We start from the raw sequence: 19,660 nt of genomic DNA on the forward strand, positions 1-19,660 counted from the left end.
TAACAATCGAAGGTCATTTAAGTTTAAAATTTGTTGATTATAACGAGTAAATTGCGTTCTTGAATTTACAAAATGATTTCAAAAAATTTTCTGATATTTGCCAGTAAAATTAATAGAAACACTTGACACCGATAGCCGTTATAGTTATAATTAAGAGCAATCTCTTGCTAATATACATGTTAAGTGATTATATTTATTTCAAATTTATATTATGTTAATGATAATGGAAAAAATACATTTGAATAAAATAAGTGTTTTGTAAAGTTAGTGATTTGAAATCTTTAGGTGATTTCATTTGGTATTTTTAAATTAGAAATTTAATCAGCATATAAGTACCGAACGATGTATTGAAATATTTAAGCATATGTGCATTCAAACGAGTAGGAATACTATCGCCTATAGACTGTACATACACGAGCAATCCAAAATATGTCTGTACACACGGATACTTAGTTATTCATCTAAATTGATACTCTACATAAGTATAGATGCCTTCGAATTATAGAACTGTATGTTATATCAATAGTTATATTTCAGACAATTTTTGTCCTTTCGGTAGAATAAGGTTTACATATTGAAATAAACAATAAATATTCATTCATGCTTCTAATAAGTTAATATTGGAGTATTGTAGTTTTTTTTAATATATGTATACGGAACAAGATTTTTGTTATTCACTATATTCAAAAAGTAGCCGGATTTTTATTTTAAGAGACGATTAGCTTATTTAGAAAATGAATGTCATTTTATTGCTTTTAAATATTTGAAATACATAAATGACCTCTAGCATTATGCATAAGGAAAGTCTTGCAATACTCATCCCACCTTGAAATTTTTCGAGGTTTAATAAAAAGATGATTGAAAAATTAATATGTATATAAGTAGCCTTGAAACTTTTTTATACGATTTTTGGCGCTTTTTGTTTAAACCACCTCGGTATTGTTAATTTTTTGTAATGTTTAATAATATTACTATAGAGAATAAAGTTTTTATAAATATTTACAACTATCTGTTCTTATGGATATTTAATCAACATTTTTAATAAATAAAGTTCTTTAATCGGCAATTATTTCATCAATGTTATGGTGTGGTACAATTTGTACTTGCTCTCGCGTTTTAGGTACTAAACGATTGGAATGAACTCCGGTTATTAAATTAATTCACAGATTTGCATGCCATGAAACCATTATATTTTTATGACCGTATGTTTCTAAACGAATAAAAGTCCAACCAAGACTCAAATTTCTGATGATTGCTGGGCAAATTTATGTGAGCCTTCTTATAATTGCTTTTCAAAAATGATTGTAATAACTCGTTAAATCGATAGTCCATAAACCTTATACCATTCAAATATCCTTTGCATGTATTGCGGTGAAATAAGATTAATTAAACGTTTGTTAACGTCTTTTATTATATTTATTAAAATTTTTGTCACTGTTTTTCTTGGCCAATTATTATAGCTGTGGGTATGACAGTGCATAGTTACAAAGCAGAAACATTGGTATATATTTATGTTTGATCAATATGTTGGTGCTTGCGCGCTCGCGTAAGTTAGTCGTACTCCAGCTGAACAAGGCCCCTTTTAATTTTACCAAAGAATACAAAATTAATTATTCTCAAATAAGTCCCTCATGATGTAATTTAACGGACTACACGTGTATCTGAAAGGACTCAGGTCAGGAGCCGCGAATTTGGAAGATCCAACATTGCGTGTTTTGAAAATCGCTCATCATAGAATAAGTGTTTACAGAACTACACGTGTTCATGAATATGACGTGTGTAAGGTATTCACACATGTAATGACAAGAATATATATCCGTCTATGCTTCGAATCTCGGATGATAGATTATTTGAAGTACGGATTAGAAACTCATCGAACTGGGAAATGAGAATTGCCTTTCAAAATGAAGTGAGAAGCTCATTTTCAAGATAGTTTGTTGATAAGGTTTGATTGCTTTTCAAGTATTAGCAGAATAAGTGGGTTTTTTTATATATATTGTATTATGACCTATTATTTTGAAACCGAGTGGCCAAAAAATTGTTTTCTGTTAACATAAAGTTTATGGTTTTTGGTAACACACAGGTCATTAAATTTTATTAAAATTTTCGGAGACGTTCAGAAGTCTTTTTCAGAAACCAAAATTTGACGTTTTCATCAGCAAATTCAAAGTTAATACTAATAGTATTTTAAAAAATGTCAAGCTCTGCATAGAGTACGAAAAAACGTGATAAAGATCTTGTTTGCTAGAAATTTTCCAATCTGTAAAAAAAAATACACCTAAAGGTAACATTTCTTAATAACTTCCAGATCCAGACTATTATCACCAAAAAATGGACAACGCTTCCATACAATAATATCAACTCATATTTCTTAAATTTTAGTAATGGGCTTTTGAATCTAACGACTAACTAAATTTTTTCGGAACTCTTAGAGTTCCGAAAATTTAAAAAAAAAATACGAAAAATGTCAACTTTTGATATTTGAAAGAGTCTCAGAGGTTCCGAAAAAATTTAGTAAAATTTGAGGACTTACATGAATTTAAAAACAATACATTTTTCATATTAGAAAAATAATTTTTTTGACGATTCGATTCCACAGAATATCAGACATAATGCATATGTATAGCTACAATTCTGTACTTTAAAAAAATATAAAGTTAATAAAATACCCAAGTTAAAGCTAAAATGTTCGAACACGATTTCCAGGATGTAAACCGAATATTTAAAAAAAAAACACGTCAATATTTTTATTATATGGTTTCCTAAACATATACTTAGTTTTTTCGAAAAAAATATTCTGGATACATCCCGGAAAAAAAGTTCGAAAATTTTGAAGTGAAACTTGACATTCCAACCGTGGCTTTAATATCTCCTTGAAATTGATTTGATTATTACAAAAATAATACAAATATCTTTTATTATAAGCAAATCTAAGCAGACTGTTGCTGAATAATGAATAATTTTTAAAATCTGGCATCAATACTCTGCGGTACATTTTGGCTGAAAAAATTGATCTTATAATGTGAGGTCTCTAATTGGAACTGAAGCATACAACTTGCTTCAAAAAATGACCATTATGTTTTGTTTAGACGCTCAATGAATTTGTTTACTTAAAAATAGCTTCAAAGTAAATCATTTATTGAAAAACTAATTACAAACGCATTGCTAACGAAAAAAAAAATCAAACTCGCAAGTAGACAAATGAAGAATTTTATGAAACTGTCCGCATAAAATGGTTATTGTAAAAAAATCTGGAATAATTATTCACACAAAAATTTTTGTTATACTTAATAGAAATAGCTTGCAATTTTTCTAATGGAACCTATGAACAATTAACATGTTATTGTTAATGCTTCGAATATTAATGAAAGTAGCAAAATTTCGTAATATTTTATTAGAATACAGCAATCAAAAATATTTAAGAAACACTATTCAAACTAAACATTAACATTTTCAAAGCCCGCTGCGGAATATAACAAACATGTCTCGCCTGTGGCACTGCTACTTTTGAAACTGTCTTACTTCAATCACGAAACAAATAAACTTTTCGTGCTTCTCATTGAGTTTCACACGAACACATCAAAAGGAAGTAATAAACATTACGGCTCGAAGTGCGCATTTCAAGTAAATCAAGAACAAGATGATGAGGCTATCAAGAAAGTTATTTTTTACGACTTCAGAAAATTTTACACCATGAGTGTAATATTTTTATTTATCGTGTAAAAGAATAGTGAACAAATTTCAAATTTGATGGATCTACTTTAGGTTTATTTTTTCCACTTCAATAATATTTTGTTTCAAAAAGTTTTATTTACTTGATTTACCCTGGTATGATGTACTTATACAATTTGAATTAATATATTTCTCTTTTATTTTTTTCTGTACTGTTGAATATTTGTACTTTTTTTGTAGAACACAATGATCAATTCATAGGTACCATGATCCATTGAAGTAAAATGAAACCACCCATTAGCGACACTGATAGTTTCGAAAAAATTGGCCGCTATTAAGAAGGGGTTATAAAATGAACATGTGATACAAAAAATTTAGTGAGCGAAAACAAGTAGTTTTTTTTTAATAACATGATATTATTAATATATAAAATGATTTTTTTAAATAATCTGTAATAGTGGTTTACGAGGTTTTTTTACTTGCAAACTGTCAAATCGCATTTGCGCACTACAAATATTTTGATACGAGATAGTATCTTTGTTATGTAAAAAATAGTCTTTCAACTTGTCCAAATAAGCAGATGCATTCAAATCATCTACAATTTTAGTGGGTTCTTGCTGTTCTTCGCTCTCCTGTTCGTCTTCAGAATCGTCCTCGGGAATGAAGTCCAAAATATTTACGGAATAATTTTCTGTCTCTATATTATTGTTTATTTCAGCATAGATTTTATCGTCCAAGTCAGAAGAAAAATTATAGACGAGGTCTTGCAACTCTTCGTCTTCATTTGTAATAGTATTTTCGTCTTCATCTGCCACAGAATTTTCGTCCTCGTCTGATTTAACAGTAAATCCACAAGATTTAAAAATATTAAGGACCGTGTCAGGCTTGATTTCAGCTACTGCTGCTTTAATCCAAATAATCGCATCCAAAACTGTTAATTTTTTGGACGAATCGGAAGCAGACGATGCAAGTGAAATTTTACTTAAGATATAAATTAAAATCTTCTTTCTATACAAAACTTTAAAGTTTTTAATAATGCCTGGAAAAAATATTTTATTTAGTTTTATTGTATAATATATTTTTATTGTATTCCTGTAAGTGATATCACAGAGTGTCCTCGTAATTTGGTAACTTTACGCGTAAATAAATTTTTTATGAAAATGATTGAATTTACGGAGATTTGCGGCCAAACTTTATATCCCGTATTTCATCTCGGCAAATAATCAATACACTCAAAACTGAACTTTGTTTCGTTTCTAATCTTTGATACGTATGTAATACATGCCTTATCTGATGAGAAAAGTTTACGTATTCGATTCCTCAATGCTGTATTTATGAGTTTGCAACATGCACTGATACTGATGCTCAGTTTTTATTTCTATGATCCAATTTCATTTCATGCGAATAAAGTTGAACAGGTCATTATAACAAATAAATCCTTATCCATATAGAGTATTGGAATGATAAAAAATAACATCAAAATCAAAGGTAAATGATGACGATAAAAATTGTCTAAGAATTTTAGTATTTTACATTAGTTTGAAATATTGTAACGTAATATTATTACTATTGTTAGTGTACAATTCAATGTTGAATATAATTTTAATAAGACAATTAATAAATTAAATTATAACAAATGATAAGTAGAAAATGTTTGAAAATCTGAATGTAAAAATTGGAAGTACACGCTCAATTGCAAATATTTATTCATTCATAAACATTTGATCGGTTTTTGTAGACACGTAAATCATAATAAGTCTACGATGAGCGACAAAAGAGCTGCAAGCCAATCGAGTGGGGATGCAGGTATGGGGGTAGTAGAAGCCGACCCTCAAAGAATGCCGATAAGCGGCCGCACTGGTGCAATGGTCATGAGAAGCGTTTCGATCTTCTTGGCGAGCGGTCGAAAGGTGTCGGTCGCCTCGCGCAGGCAGCAGTCAGACTCGAGCTGCGCATTGGGTTCAACGGCAACAGGCGCTGCCGACAGACGTGGTTCTTCCAGACGGGACTCGCGAGCTTGCAAGCTCATAATGCCCGGTGAAAAGAATCTGGCCAAAGGAGCAGCGGCTCATCAGGCTAAACTTATAGAAAGCTTGCGCCGAAAAACTAAATTTTCCAGGTATAATAAAAAATAGTGGTTCATTAAAAATTTGACAAGCTTTCTTGTTTTGATTTTCATACAGAATTCTATTTTTTATTACTTTTCTTTTTGTTCTAAATAATTTAGGTAATTATAAATGTAAATTCATTTATTATTTCAAATAATTAAAGCACCGTTGTATGAATAGCAAGTTGTTATAAAATTGGCAATAAATTATATTTCAAACAATCCTATATACTTTTCTTTATTTCTTTACTTTATTATTTTAAATTGAAAAAATTGTGCTAAAAAAAAGATCAAAACGTTTTTAACTTTTTAATAAACAAAAATAATTCATATTTATAATTAATGTTTAACAGACAAGAATTAGATGCTTTGTGTAAAATATATAGTAAACTTATCGCAAACATAGGATCGCGAAGGGATCTCTCTACTAATAATGGCATAGCAAGCTTTTTGCAAAATACTGAGGTATAATATAAAAAAACTTATCTTCCATTATTTACCTTTTTAAATTTTCGTCAAAAATATCGGATGAATCGAAACTTTTTAGGGTATTGACAGATCAATCTTTCGGGAATTATTACACAACACTTTTGATTTGCTAACTGAAGAAATTTTGGTTGAACGTATGTTTTCATGTTGGGACCGAGATAGCGAAGGGACCATACGACTTGAACCATGGATTCTTGGCCTCGATGTATTTTTAAGAGGAAACATACGCGAAAAAATTGAATTTTGTTTCAGAGTTTATGATCTCAATGGAGATGGTTTTATCACAAAAGATGAAATATTTTTATTATTCAAGTACATGAATAATTTCTTTCATTAATAATTTATAAATCTCTAAGCGGCCGAAAATACTCCGATTGGGATAACCTTATCTTCGAGCTAAATTAAAGTTTTTTCTCAATAAAACTATTCCAATGAATCATAATATGCTTTAAGCATAATATGTAAGGATATGCCAATCGGAATACTTCCAGTCACTTCGAGGTTGATCAATAATTTTTATCATATAATTTTAATATGTTTCAAGAAACTGTCTCATGAAACAACCTGGTGAAGAAGACCCAGAAGAAGGTATAAGAGATCTATCGGAAATGACTTTGAAAAAGCTCGACATCGATCACGATGGAAAAGTTTCGTTTTTTGATTATGAAATGACTGTCAGACAAGAGCCACTACTTCTTGAAGCCTTTGGTCAAGTTCTACCAACCCCAGAGAGTGCGCAAGCTTTTTTATTGACTCTTAAATCTACATAAATCTGCAGATTAAATATGCAGTTAAATATATCACCTTGTCGATAGCAGCGCCCAGTTACGAATAACTGCATGATGGTTATCCGCGTGGATTAGACAGGGATTCCACGTGGATTAGACGTGGATTCCGCGAGGATCAATGATGGTTTGAAAAAAATGTAATCGCCGCGGATTTTGAACTGATCCACGTTGATTTTTATTCAATCCTCGTATATCAATGAGGATTTCCGTAAATCCACGAGAATTTCTGCGGAAAGCCGCGAGGATAATCCACACGGATACCTATGGAATTATTTACAACTGAGCGGGTACACCTACTAAGCGTCAAATAAGTCACTATTAGTTGATTGTACTTTTTGTAAAAGTAACTATTGTTTCGATCGTCTCTCCAACTCTTCCTGTAGCCACACATGTGGTGTCGCCCAAGAGGAATTGTTTGTTAATAATAAATTAAGTTTGTTGTTCATAGTCTTTGACTTTATTTTGAGAAACACTTCCCTAGCGACTCACCAACAAGCGAACATTCCATCGATCTAAGACGTCCGAATGTAATATAATAATCCGAAAATACAGTAAAACCTCCTCACCATCTCACTTTTGGGCAACGATTAATAAGTTCAAGTATTACGAGATTTTTCGATCTATTTTGTACATCATAAAACTCCTCAATAGTACATTGCTGCCCTAGACTTTTCTGTTTTTCGCGGCATAGGCCTGTATACTATTTTTCATACCCAGTGGACGGAAAATCGTTCTTTCCGCTTTGCGCAGCGGCAGGGAAGTAGTCTCTTTCGGGACACTGGTATGAAAAGACATCTTTAAAAAATTTTAAATGAAACTTATGAAACAAAAAGTGGGTAGCATTAAGGGTATATAGAACCCAGACAAAAAATCAAAATTTCAATCAAGTTTTTTGAAACTTCTACTGAATATTTTTCCAAAAGCCTCTATAGCGACCTTAAGAACATCAAAATGAAGATTGGTTGGTGAATGATGTTCTTCTATATCTCCTTAAAAAAATATTGTCATTTTCTTTCATCCTGTCTCATTCAAGTTGATGTTTTTCGTACAAATCGTAAAATAAGTTGGAACATTCTTTATAAATGAAGACGATTTTTTTTTGAAATTATGGCACTTGCCTTTTATTAAGAACAAATTCATATTTAGTCAATAACGAAGATTAGAAATAATATTAAGATTATAAATTACATAATATGCTAATTATATTTTTATGCGTCTTACAGAAATCAGTCTTAACCCTCTGATTATCAAATGAAAAACCATCTTATTATTTGCATATTTTCACATTTCATTCGATGGCAAAGTACTATCATGTTTCTAAATTAACCAAAAACTTGTAAAAATCTATGAAAAGTCTTTATTTTATTTTGACTTTAGAAAAATGTAAAACTTTAATGGCAGTGTTTCATAAATTTTTTTTAATTTTAAATACATTAAAAATTGTAAAAAGCATTAATGCTAAAAACTTCAGTCAAGTAGTGAAATCTGTTATGATTTCACCATAGAATGTATCAAGACGAAATATTTAAGTAGGCCTTCTTTATACATTCACAAAATTATTATTTCAGTATTAAAAATTGATAATCTGAGGGTTAAATATTTTGTTTATGTACTTACAAGTCATTCCAAATCTATTTACTGTCAGCGAGTTGATAGAAAATGGGTTCGCGAGATTCCATTGAATTTAGTTTAACAAATGAAGAGAATAATCGTATACACGAACAAGTTATATAGCCAATATTTTATTTGGTACGCATATGATAAAAACGAAACATTAGAATTCTGTTCAATTAAAAAATAGAAGTGTATTTTTTAAAAAACATTTTGTGACAGAATAATTTTATCACTGCGTACCTTATTTTATGTATATTTTATTCCAAAAATGTTCAAGCATTTGTTATTTTAACATGATTATAGACAGAAGAGTATAATATAATTTACAATTTACATACATGTGATAACTTTACATACATAAATAACAAAGAATTCAAAACGGTACTCATAACTTATATGTACACAAGTTAATCATTAAATGGTTATAAATGTGATGGCATATTGAGAGTAATATTAACGATTAAATTGACAAAAAATTGGTTAAATATGGACACAAATCCACAGCACTCAGTGATTTTTCAGGACACCAAAGAAAAATTTAAAAACTGTTTCTTTTAAGGGAAATGTGATAAATTACTAATAATAATCTCTTTTAAAATATGTGCACGGCGATAAAAATGGAAACTACGTTGTTACAATAATTATTATTAATAATGATTATTTATAAAAATTAATCGTACAACTAAAGCAATAACAATGAATCTTCGATTTGTATACGTGTATAACACAGTAGAATGAAAAAATCCTTAAAAATACAGTTCTTCATTTTTCGGTAAAAATTTTTTAGCAACATGAAGATATGCAAATCAGATTTCTATTGAACAGCATAAAAATTCATTCAGTCAACTCTTATCACACATTTCATCATTCAATGATTATAACTTTTATTTGTTTCAATCGCAATTACGTTCGCGTAAAAAGACTAGTATTAATCGTTATACGATTTTTCCTACCAAAAATGTTTTAAACTTGCTGTAGTATTTAACAGAATTCCCTGTTTAACAGTTCTTATATTTTATTCGAGATATTTGAATTCTTGTTAAATTGTGATCAATCTTTTTTTACTTGTGCACCTGTTCGGTTTTAATAATCTATCTTAAATGTATAATATTTCATAATCTGCCATTTTTCTATGTAAGTATTGTATAATATATTTTATGATCTATTGTTTTTCAAGCGTCACTATTTTTGTGTTGAATTTATTTCAAATGATTTTTTGAACTCCAGTTGATTTTTTAATAATATTTTACCATCGATTCACTTGAATATTTTGCGATGATTTATACTAGAATTATTGATAAATATAATTTCTTAAACGTGATCTTTAGGTTTTACGTGACTTTCGTTTTGTTTAAATTTCTTCAAGAATTCACAGAACATGTACTGATTAATTTTCAACATTTTTAATCAACATGAAAATAATACTTTATTTATCATTGATTTTTGAATCCTTTATATTTATGCTTTATTCGGTTTCGTACTACGATTTTTCGTGGTGTCATTTTGTCATTTCAAGATATAGATAGCCAACAATGTCATTTACTTACTTTCGCCTTTTTCATTAACAAAAATTTATTCAGTTATAGTAAAAACGAAAGGAATTATATAACTTATTCGACCAATAATCATGGAATTCCATTTAATAATTTTCAATATATAAAAATACAATTTTTTAGGGTGAATTCGAGTTTTAATTGGTAAAAATCAATTGTACGAATAAAATTGATTTATTTTAAAAATGCAAAAACTGTACTTATTGAATGACGTTAATTTTTTTATTTTAAAATAAGATTGATAACGTATAGCAATCTTTTGTTTACTAATTAATTAAAAAAATTTTTTGTATATCTTTGCACTCAATAGACAGAGTATTGATTGATTCGTACCAAAAAATTAATATCAAATTATTAAAATACGGAATCTATTGAACTATTCAATTCATATAAATTTACAAAAAATATATACAACGCTATCAAATGGAAAAAATCTTAGAAATAGATTAAAAAAAATCATTAAAATAAAATTAATTTACAAGGGTTTTTTTTCTTCGATATTCAATTTTAATTTCATATCAATAAGAAATGAAGATACTCGAAATTCAATAATTTTGAAGCCAAAGTTATGTTGACATTTTTTCTGAATATAAGTAACTTTAGAAGATTATCAATATTGTTTGACTTTGTACTTTTGTATGCGTTTATAGCTTTTTAAAATTTATCCAATAAAAATGTATGAAAGGTACTTCGTTTAATAAATGAAAAATCTCAGCAATCTACAAAAAATCAGATAACAAATTAAGAACTTATGTAAAAATGCAATATGATAGATTTCAAAAATTGCATCACATTTTATATTTAAATGCATTGAAACCTATGTGGAATAATAGTAATACTAAAGCTGTACATGCACTTTCATTAAATTATGCTGGATCAGTATTCGTTCGTCTCATAAAGATCTATTTTCATAAATGTGTATATTTTATTTCAAAATTATCGCAGGATTTGGCATTTAAAAATTAAGAGAAAATGATTTCTTCATATGTTTTTAGAAATTAAAAATGAAGCATTTTTCGTTAACGTACTTAATATTCGTCGAGTTTTTACGGTGCTTGATTTATTACAAGATCGTATTAAAATTTTTTACGCGAGGTAGACACATTAGCATACTTACACACATACATACACCTTAAAAATACAATAAATATTTCCTCTTCTTTGTCATATTGTGGTCAATAAAGATCTAATTCGAAGCGAGACTTTATCGAGCATGTGTTATATCTATTTACAATTTATCAATCACGCAAAAATAAATGTTATGCGAATGCAAAAAAACGCAATATGCATACATGATTGGCTCTCATACGCGTCTTACTTTCATCGTCAAATAAAATAGTTCCTCTCTCATGAGCACCTATTATATTGCGCGTATTCGTACTTCATCCTTCCGCAATTGCGATAAATATCTGTATAAATTCTACGTACGTCACTGTATTGACAATAAAATATGTCGTCTTGTAAACCCATTCGCTCGGCTTAAATTAATCTTTATTCTATATCGTTTTAAAGAATTTATCGCTTCTCTCCCTTATGTATTAAATATTATACCATTGATTTGTTAGCGAATCTATGCTCGTTCGGTCAACGTCGAGCCTTCATCGCGTTTTCTTTTGGAAAATAACTTGTTAATGAGGCTTGATCCGAGGCGCAGTGTAACTCAGACGTAATCGTTCTCGACCGACTGCACGTCTTGAGTTTTGAGATTCGCCATCTCCTCGGCCGTGCCGACTTCGTTTTCGGGCTCGTCGACGAAGTTTATACTGCCCGCCTTGTACCAGACTATCAAGTCGACTATGAAGGCCAAGGCCATTATACCACCTGTTGTACCTGTAACAGAACAAACCGTTAAGTCCAATAAAGAATCGAGCTTTTGATTTCTGAGACATTTCGATGAGATTTATTTACCATGGAAGAACATCCTAAAGACTTGGGAGTCGTAGAGCCAGCAGGCTCCCTTTTCCCCGCACGCGTACTCCCACACTAGACAGGCCGAGTCAACCACGGCTCCGTATACTATAGGACATGGCACGTTACCTGCAAATACAATCAGCAACTCGTAACGTCATTTGCATTTCAAAAGAGTCCTCGGAAAAGAACCGACAGATTTTTGGTACAAACCGAAAAGGCCAATGGCAAACTGTATGAGACCGAGAGCCATGGCTTTGTCGCGAGGATCGACGCATCGCAGTATCAACAGCATCGAGCCTACCTCGCTCGTCGAGTGTATGAAAACAAAGACCGAGAAGAGTATGAGGTAGACGTAAAAGTTGTCGCATTCGAGCGGACAGTAGCCCGTCTTGGCCGTGAACTCGGGCATGGGCTCGGGCGTGATCGTGTAATTGCTCGATATGCATTGACAGTCCGAGAACTGCATGAGAAAAAAGTATGTAATTGTTATCGAGCGCCGATGAGGCTGATTCTCTCGGCACGCGAATGGTGTCAGCTACTTACGCTGGTGACTTTGCCTTCGAAAACCGTGTAATTGGAGCAGCCCGCATGACAGGCGGAAAAATAAGTTTTACCATCGGCACCGCAGATTGGACTGAATTTGTTCGTGTCGCACGAACAGGTAGAATTGCAAGTTGGCTCGAAATGAGGTGGTCTGAAAACAAGATGAATTTTTTTTATACCCCAAGTTACACGCCAGCAGCCAGAGTGCATACATTAGGAGATAATAGTATATTTACCCTTGCTGGGGGGTGACGAGGCCGGTAAAGTCGTTCATCGGACAACCGACGAACATGAGTATACCCATGCCAACGGCGTACGCCAGGGCCGTCGAGGCGATCCAGCCCGCGACGAATCTCGCATTGGGCTTCATCTTGAGAATGAAAACGCCGCTGAGTATGATACCCAGACCCATAACGAGTATTCCGCCGACTCCTGAGATCAGATTCGCCGAGTGGGCTGCCAAGCGGAACTGGCTCTCGAGATATTTCGGCAGGAACGTGTAGAGGCCGGCTATCGGCAGAATGTGGAGGACGCTGCTGGCCGTACGGAACATAAGTATGTCATTTTTCAGCAGTCTTTTCACGGCTTTTGGAAAGTCTGCAACGAGAAACATTATATACTGTCTTATTGAGTACAGAGTTCTCCATTAGTAATTGTAATGAATAATAATTTGAAAAAAAAACATTTTTTAAATGACATCACAGCTTAAAACTAAAGTGAGCCAAAAAAATCAAAAATTTTTTGCGTATCAGAAAGAATGAATGAAATTTAAAAAAAAATTTCACGTTGAAAAACATTTATTACATTATAGCAAATGGTGCATTTTTTCACCAAAAATTTTGTATGCAGTCAGAACCAAATATTTTCAATTCGTTTCAACAGATAATACACTTTTTAAACTTATTTTTATTTAATTTAAATTCTGAATTTTTATTATATAATAATTGAAAATGTCAACAGATTCGGTGATTTATTTAAAATTTACATAGATAAATTCTGCGACCAGGAATAATTTATTACTGAGGTTTTTCCCGTGTTTAATAATCAAAAGTCCTCTGTTATAAAATCAACGAGCGGCTTCGCGTCATCGCATAAGGATTTCGCAACTATACAAGTGTATATACCACACACTGCATCGAAAAAAGCACTATCGTCACAGATGATGATTCTCGGAATGGCCAAAACGAAGCAAACGATTTAGTGATGTGGCGCGTATCTATACACTTAAATGCATTAAATACATTTGTGTGCGGCACGCATGTATGTATGTGTATTATAAGTTGGAAACCCGCATCAAAAAGTGAGAAGAGCCGAGGGCAAGATAATCGCACAGCGCGCAGCAAAAATAGCGCGTCAAACGCGGAAAAATTCTTTGTATTATCCAATGCGCGTCGATGATATGCACTCTTTGCCAAAAGATATTGGTGAATTGTGTTTTCCATGCAACATTAAGAGAGGCAGAAAAATCGAAGATTATTTTTTTCTCTGTTGGCCAGGCGATATGTATCAATCATGAAAAAAAAAAACAATTTTTTTCATCTAGAGGCGTACATATTATTCAACGAAAAATGAATTTTAACATTTCGGCAGAATTAAAAAATGGCAAGTGCAAGTTTTTTTTTCTTAAAAATTTTTTATGTTATTTCTGTTGAAGTTGGTTTTTGAAAATTATGATCTCACCTACTAAACTTGGCTTTTTGGCGTCAGCTCTTCTTGGTGGTGTTCGGCTTTTCGGCAGTCTCGTTGGGAAAGCAAACATACCAATCGTTACCAACATCAACATTGACGCTATGAGCACCAAACCTGAAAAATAATAAAAAAAATTGTATTCTTCCATTTTTCGTAATTATTATCCATTATTCCTTACAGCGATCATAAAAAGCCCTATAAAAAATGACTTATTCGAGTATTTTTTTTCATTCAAAATGAAAAAGTTTCTTCCTCGGGGTCACAGAGAAAATTTCGATAGTAAGTGCATTTTCGATAATTTAAAAAAATTAAAAAAAAAACATTTTAAAATACCCAAAGAATCTTGCAAGCCGAAATTTATCGGAAGGAAAAACTTTCTCTTGAGCACATAATATACATTCAGTTGGCTCGTTGCGGTTTCTCTTTGATAAAATGTGTAATGAATCGGAGCGGTTTACTTTAAATGGCAAAATTGCAGTCAGACACGTACCTAGCCACCAAGCGCCAACCCATCTTGGATCCGACGGAGTGATCGGCGGGTCGACGGACAGATCGGCGTAAACCATCGTGCACAGCGATCCCAGCATGAAGCCCATGGCAGGTCCGAGAATTCTAACTCCTATGGTTATCGCTGCGAACGAAACGGATAAAGGTTTTAACATTTTTTAGACCATTGATAGTTTATGGCTTGAATAATATATAGGCGCGCGCAATGTACCAAAATAAAGGGGACTTTCTCTGCTGGCCACGTTATCGTCGATATAGGGAATTCCAAGGGTATAAACGGTCGTCTGGCCCATGCCGACGCCCAGCAGCGATATGAAGAAAATGCCGAGCACGACGGTGACGATTTTCACTTGGGTGCGCTGCTCGACCAAAAATTCTCCCTCGCAGTATTCGACCGTGTCGGAGCGTTGCTGCAGCGTCGCTCCAGCCAACGACCAGCTATATGCACCAAAAAAGGAAAAGAAAAACGTATTCGAGTTAAGTTGCTGCAGCTACTTTTTTTCTCACCCATTCAAAAAAGTGAGAGCATAAAATTGTAGAGAAGAGCGCAGTATGGCATTATCTATATCGCTATAAAGATCGAAAGTTTACTTTCACTTTCAAGTTCAGATGAGCGTCGGGCAAAAAAAAAAAACTGGACATCCTCGCGCGCGGCTGTAGTATTGACGCGCGGTCATGTCTAGCGGAACGTAATATACAATAATGTAAAAAGAGATCGCGTTGGCTAAGCACACACGCGATATACATTATATATTTATAGCTAACAAAACGGCCGTGAATTGTTAGTAAATACAATTGTCTGCAGGCCGCCCGTGTAAATGTGTACGGTCATCGTGCAAGTCCTTTGTATAATGCACGTAGTTGTTGACTGCTCGATTTGCAGCAATTTTTTACGCCCATACAATTGTAATTTCTAGGTCGCGCACTTTATACACTTGGCTTAATTGCAATACCGTTATTACCCACGATGATTCTCTGCCGACGATTCAGCGTAATAATTCGTAATTGATGGCTCATCGACGATAGAACGATTATAAAAATCACGTATATTTTGGACATTTAAGGACTCGTGTACGTAAAACTACCTAATTAGCCGAAGTTAAAAAAGTTCGGTTGGTGCAGTTACAGCGAAGAATTAGTAGAAACAATGGAATCGATGAGTAAAAAAGAAAAGACGAGGGTGTGTGTGTGTGGCTTACCCATTGAGCGTGCTGTTGTCGGCGAACTTGCAGAGATTGGCGGGGACCGGGCTCGTGACATTGGTACCGTTGACCTCGCCACTGAGAGTGCCGCCGTTGAACTGCAGCTCGTTCTGCTTGATCAGCTGGTCGCCGAAGATGAAGTGCGGCATCGAGCAGGTGAACGAACTCACGGCGAAGAGGATCATGCCCCAGGCGATCCACTTCGGTCTGTGGCCCTGGCCGCCGTAATACGTCAGCAGCAGCGACGAACCGATCTGTCCGATCTCCGTGGCCGACATGATCAGGCCCGTCGTCTTGGACTGGATTTGAAAGAGCTTCTCGATCGTTGTGATGACCGACACGAAGTACGTGAAGTACATCCCTTGCAGCACCTGTTATGCACGCAGAGCATTTTTTTAAACCTTTTAGCCGTTGTGTTGTTTCTCGATCGACGAAGTAGAGGCGAGAATGTTCAAGCGCGTTACCCAAGTGAGGCAGAAAACGACGAGGAACATTTGCTTGGTGGCGAGCCTCTGGAGCCACTTGGGCCTGAAGGGTCCCCAGCCGCAGGACGTCTCCTCGTCGTCGTAGTCGGTCTGGAAGCTGCTGGACTTGTCGTCGGCCACCGAGGTGATGGCCGATACCTTGCCGTTGTCCGCGGCGACCATTTCCTTTTCCTTGGCATTCGTCGAGACGATCGAACCGTTGTTGTTGTGTTGCTGCTGCTTCACGCCGTTCGTCTCGTTTACCTTTCCGTTGCCGTTCGTCACGGAGCTCAGCGGGGGTGGAATTATTGTCATGACGTCGGGTGTCGGCACGCTGTCGCCGTTCGACAGGGTCAATTGATCCTCGCCTGCCATGATTTCGAGTTGCTCTACGCCAGCCGATTTATAGTAATTTCCGTCCGTTCACGATTTGCGGTAGGGCTCGAGTACGAAGGGATCCAAGCCGATATCGTGCGATTCGAGCTGTCTGCAAAAAATGTCTTGAATTGATATTTCGTTTGATAATTGTCATCGATAAAAGAAATTGTGAAAAAAATGCTCATGCGAGGAGGAAGAAAGTGAAAATGGAAGCAGACGAAGGTTCCGCGGCGCGAGCAAAGTCACCGTGTCGCGTTACCGTACGATTATACCGCAGCGCAGCGCGATTAAAAAGCAGTCGCTCGATACGAGCGTCGCCCATATTATCCCTTGTGTGCATGCAAAAGTTGGTCGCGACGATAGGAAAAGTGAATACACAACGATGGCTGCTGCTGCTGCTGCAGTGCAGAGCGCGTCTCTGTGCGCAGCTATGTGGGATCGGCTGGAGCGAGGACGGAAAGTCGCTCGCTCGCTTCGCCAGCAACACGACTATACATGCACTACGCTGCAGCTACTCTTTTCACTTTCGTCGCGCTCTCGGCTCTCCTCGCGCTCGTGCTAACCGACTTTCGTTTGTCTTGTATGACTCTTGCTTACGGATTGCCTGTTGCACGGCACACACACACACACACACACGCACACACATACAGATATAGAGACAGACACACAACACGTGCTGTGCCGAAGCCGCACGCTCGACTTCCTTCCAACGAGAGGATATAGGTACCTTCCTTCGATGCCGAGTCTCGTATGCATTCACGCGATCCTGTCGTACACGGCGCGCAACCAATTCTACGTACATTTTTCTCACGATTTATCGTCCGCGCTCGATGCGTCGTCCATAATCACTATAGATGCAACATATGATGCCTGCGTTATCTAGTACAACATAATAATTACAAATTAAAGATTACAGTGGCTTCAATAATTAGTTGAATCGATTGAAAATCGATAATCTTTGCTCAAGTACGTAGCTCAGACGAAATCAAAGCTTCAATTTGTGTATCGTCGACCGATGGAATTCGCGCAATACCACCGATATTATTTTTATCGTTCGCTTGGTATTCGAATTCGATCGAAGCGAATATTCCAGGCAGATTTGCGCGTAATCTCGATCGAGAGGCTTCATGAGTGACGCTTTGATAAAACGTCGGAGTGCCTGCACTCGACGTCGAATTAAACGCCTATACAAATCGCCGAAAAAAGGAGCTCGCTACTCGGCAAATACATCGCGGACACAAGGCCTGTCCTTTGTGCGGCCGATACATCATTCATGGGAATCGCTCGTTGCTCTTTCTCTCTCTCTCTCTCTCTCTTGAGTGCTCATGGGTCCTAATATATATAATAATAACAGATTGCAGCTCCCGCATCGTGAGCTGCCCTGCAAATACATACACACACACGTGCATATAATGCACTGCACACGCAGCAGTTTATATGGAGGCCCTCGATATGCCCGCCCACCGCAAATTGCGAACAATCAGGCGCTCTCGCGTAAGGCCTGCTCCCGTGCACGTATAATGCATACGTATCGTGAGCGTCTTTTTCGCAGCAACGACTACCAACGAGAGTAGCTAAGCCGGACGAAGGAGGAAAGATCTTCCAAAATAATACAGGACCTCGTCGAGTGAGCGTGTGCGTATGCATATTGCGATCGTTGCCAAGAGAGCATGTAATTACGACGCAAATTTTTGATTGTTTATTAATGAAGTTCCTTGGGCCGGCGAGCCCTGGCCGTTTGCCAAAGGAGAGAGAGAGAGAGTATTGTATATGTGCACAATCGGCCTCTCTCCCTCTCTCATTCGCTCTCAAAATCATTTTAATTAAAGGCAAAATGATTTATTCCGGATGCTGGGTATATAAAAGAAAGGAGATAGGCGCGTAGCTTGTTTTCTGAAGGGCTTGAACGCTGTAAAAGAGAGAGAGAGAGAGAGAGCGAGGGCCATGCTTATTATGTATTACGCGAATCGGACCATCATCCCAAGCTGCACATCGACATTAGTAGAGCTTATTATACTTTCGAGCTACACGTGCGCATACAAGAGCGCCGAGAGGCAAGCGTAGCAGCTTCTTATTCTCCATTCAAAGATCGATCGTAACGATTATTAGCGTCAAGTTTGCAATTTTATGGCATCGTCATAATTTCACGCACCATATCCACGCATAACGTTTGAATTTGCGAGCGAGTAGCCTTTTGGTCCATGCGCGAATATAAAGGGATAAAGGTTCGCTCGTTATATGCACGACGCGACGTCTTTCGACCGATCCCTATCGAGCATGTGCAGGTGTATAACCGCGCGCACGTTTTCACTCGCCATAATGGAGCTGTATTAAGCGCAGAAATATATAGCCGACTCGAGTGCGCGGAGCGAGTCAGCCAACTGAATCGAGCAGTGTGCGGTGTATATATACGTGTGTATGCCATAGCACGCCTGCGCACATGTTTGGGCTGCTCGCAAAAATCTGGCGAGGTACACTCTCGATTGCCATGGTTACGTTCTCTTTCTCTCTCTCTCTCTCTCTCTCTTTACCGAGGGTGCAGTTTAGTCCACGCCATGTATGTACTCGCGCCTACTCACCCACGCACACCCACTACTCTCTCTCTCTCTCTCTCCCTTTTTGAATGTGTGCGAGAGAGTAATTTCATCTGGGTCACCGGGGTGTCCTAGTTTTCGTTACGCCCGGTCGATGTTACGTTACCCCTGCACCGGCTGCCGCTCTTGTACTACATATGTTTCCCGCA

The 19,660-nt window shown here is 35.6% G+C and overlaps 2 protein-coding genes across 3 annotated transcripts in view; one reads left to right on the forward strand and one right to left on the reverse strand.

The window, feature by feature from the left end:
* Positions 1–1,844: 1,844 nt before the first annotated feature.
* On the forward strand, positions 1,845–7,104 carry LOC106655033 (EF-hand calcium-binding domain-containing protein 1). The gene is made up of 5 exons (XM_014375219.2): positions 1,845–1,945; positions 5,411–5,791; positions 6,133–6,244; positions 6,327–6,580; positions 6,813–7,104. The coding sequence occupies exons 2-5, from the start codon at positions 5,436–5,438 to the stop codon at positions 7,036–7,038; spliced, it is 948 nt and encodes a 315-aa protein (XP_014230705.1). The 5' UTR covers positions 1,845–1,945; positions 5,411–5,435; the 3' UTR covers positions 7,039–7,104.
* A 3,609-nt stretch (positions 7,105–10,713) lies between these two features.
* Positions 10,714–19,660, reverse strand: part of LOC106655073 (solute carrier organic anion transporter family member 3A1) — a 30,183-nt gene continuing 21,236 nt past the window's right edge. Inside the window, exons 3-12 of one of the 2 annotated variants that reach the window (XM_014375273.2) lie at positions 16,540–17,026; positions 16,073–16,446; positions 15,085–15,311; positions 14,857–14,997; positions 14,358–14,480; positions 12,914–13,274; positions 12,678–12,828; positions 12,345–12,594; positions 12,132–12,260; positions 10,714–12,053 (exon numbers count right to left, since the gene is read on the reverse strand). In XM_014375273.2, the coding sequence (XP_014230759.1) occupies positions 11,884–12,053; positions 12,132–12,260; positions 12,345–12,594; positions 12,678–12,828; positions 12,914–13,274; positions 14,358–14,480; positions 14,857–14,997; positions 15,085–15,311; positions 16,073–16,446; positions 16,540–16,914 (2,301 nt within the window). In that variant the 5' untranslated portion in view covers positions 16,915–17,026 and the 3' untranslated portion in view covers positions 10,714–11,883. The remainder of the gene's footprint in view (positions 12,054–12,131; positions 12,261–12,344; positions 12,595–12,677; positions 12,829–12,913; positions 13,275–14,357; positions 14,481–14,856; positions 14,998–15,084; positions 15,312–16,072; positions 16,447–16,539; positions 17,027–19,660) is intronic. The other variant, XM_014375272.2, reaches the window with a different exon arrangement.

The sequence above is a fragment of the Trichogramma pretiosum genome, unplaced genomic scaffold (genome assembly GCF_000599845.2).
Source record: "Trichogramma pretiosum strain Unisexual culture from Peru unplaced genomic scaffold, Tpre_2.0 scaffold99, whole genome shotgun sequence".
NCBI lineage: Eukaryota > Metazoa > Arthropoda > Insecta > Hymenoptera > Trichogrammatidae > Trichogramma > Trichogramma pretiosum.

What these genes read in the sequence shown, in the direction of transcription:
- LOC106655033 (XM_014375219.2), top strand. Translation starts at nt 5,436, where the DNA reads ATGAGCGACAAAAGAGCTGCAAGCCAATCGAGTGGGGATGCAGGTATG. An exon ending in GCTTTTTGCAAAATACTGAG is followed by an intron (nt 6,245 to 6,326) that starts GTATAATATAAA and finishes GAAACTTTTTAG; the next exon opens with GGTATTGACAGATCAATCTT. An exon ending in GAAATATTTTTATTATTCAA is followed by an intron (nt 6,581 to 6,812) that starts GTACATGAATAA and finishes ATATGTTTCAAG; the next exon opens with AAACTGTCTCATGAAACAAC.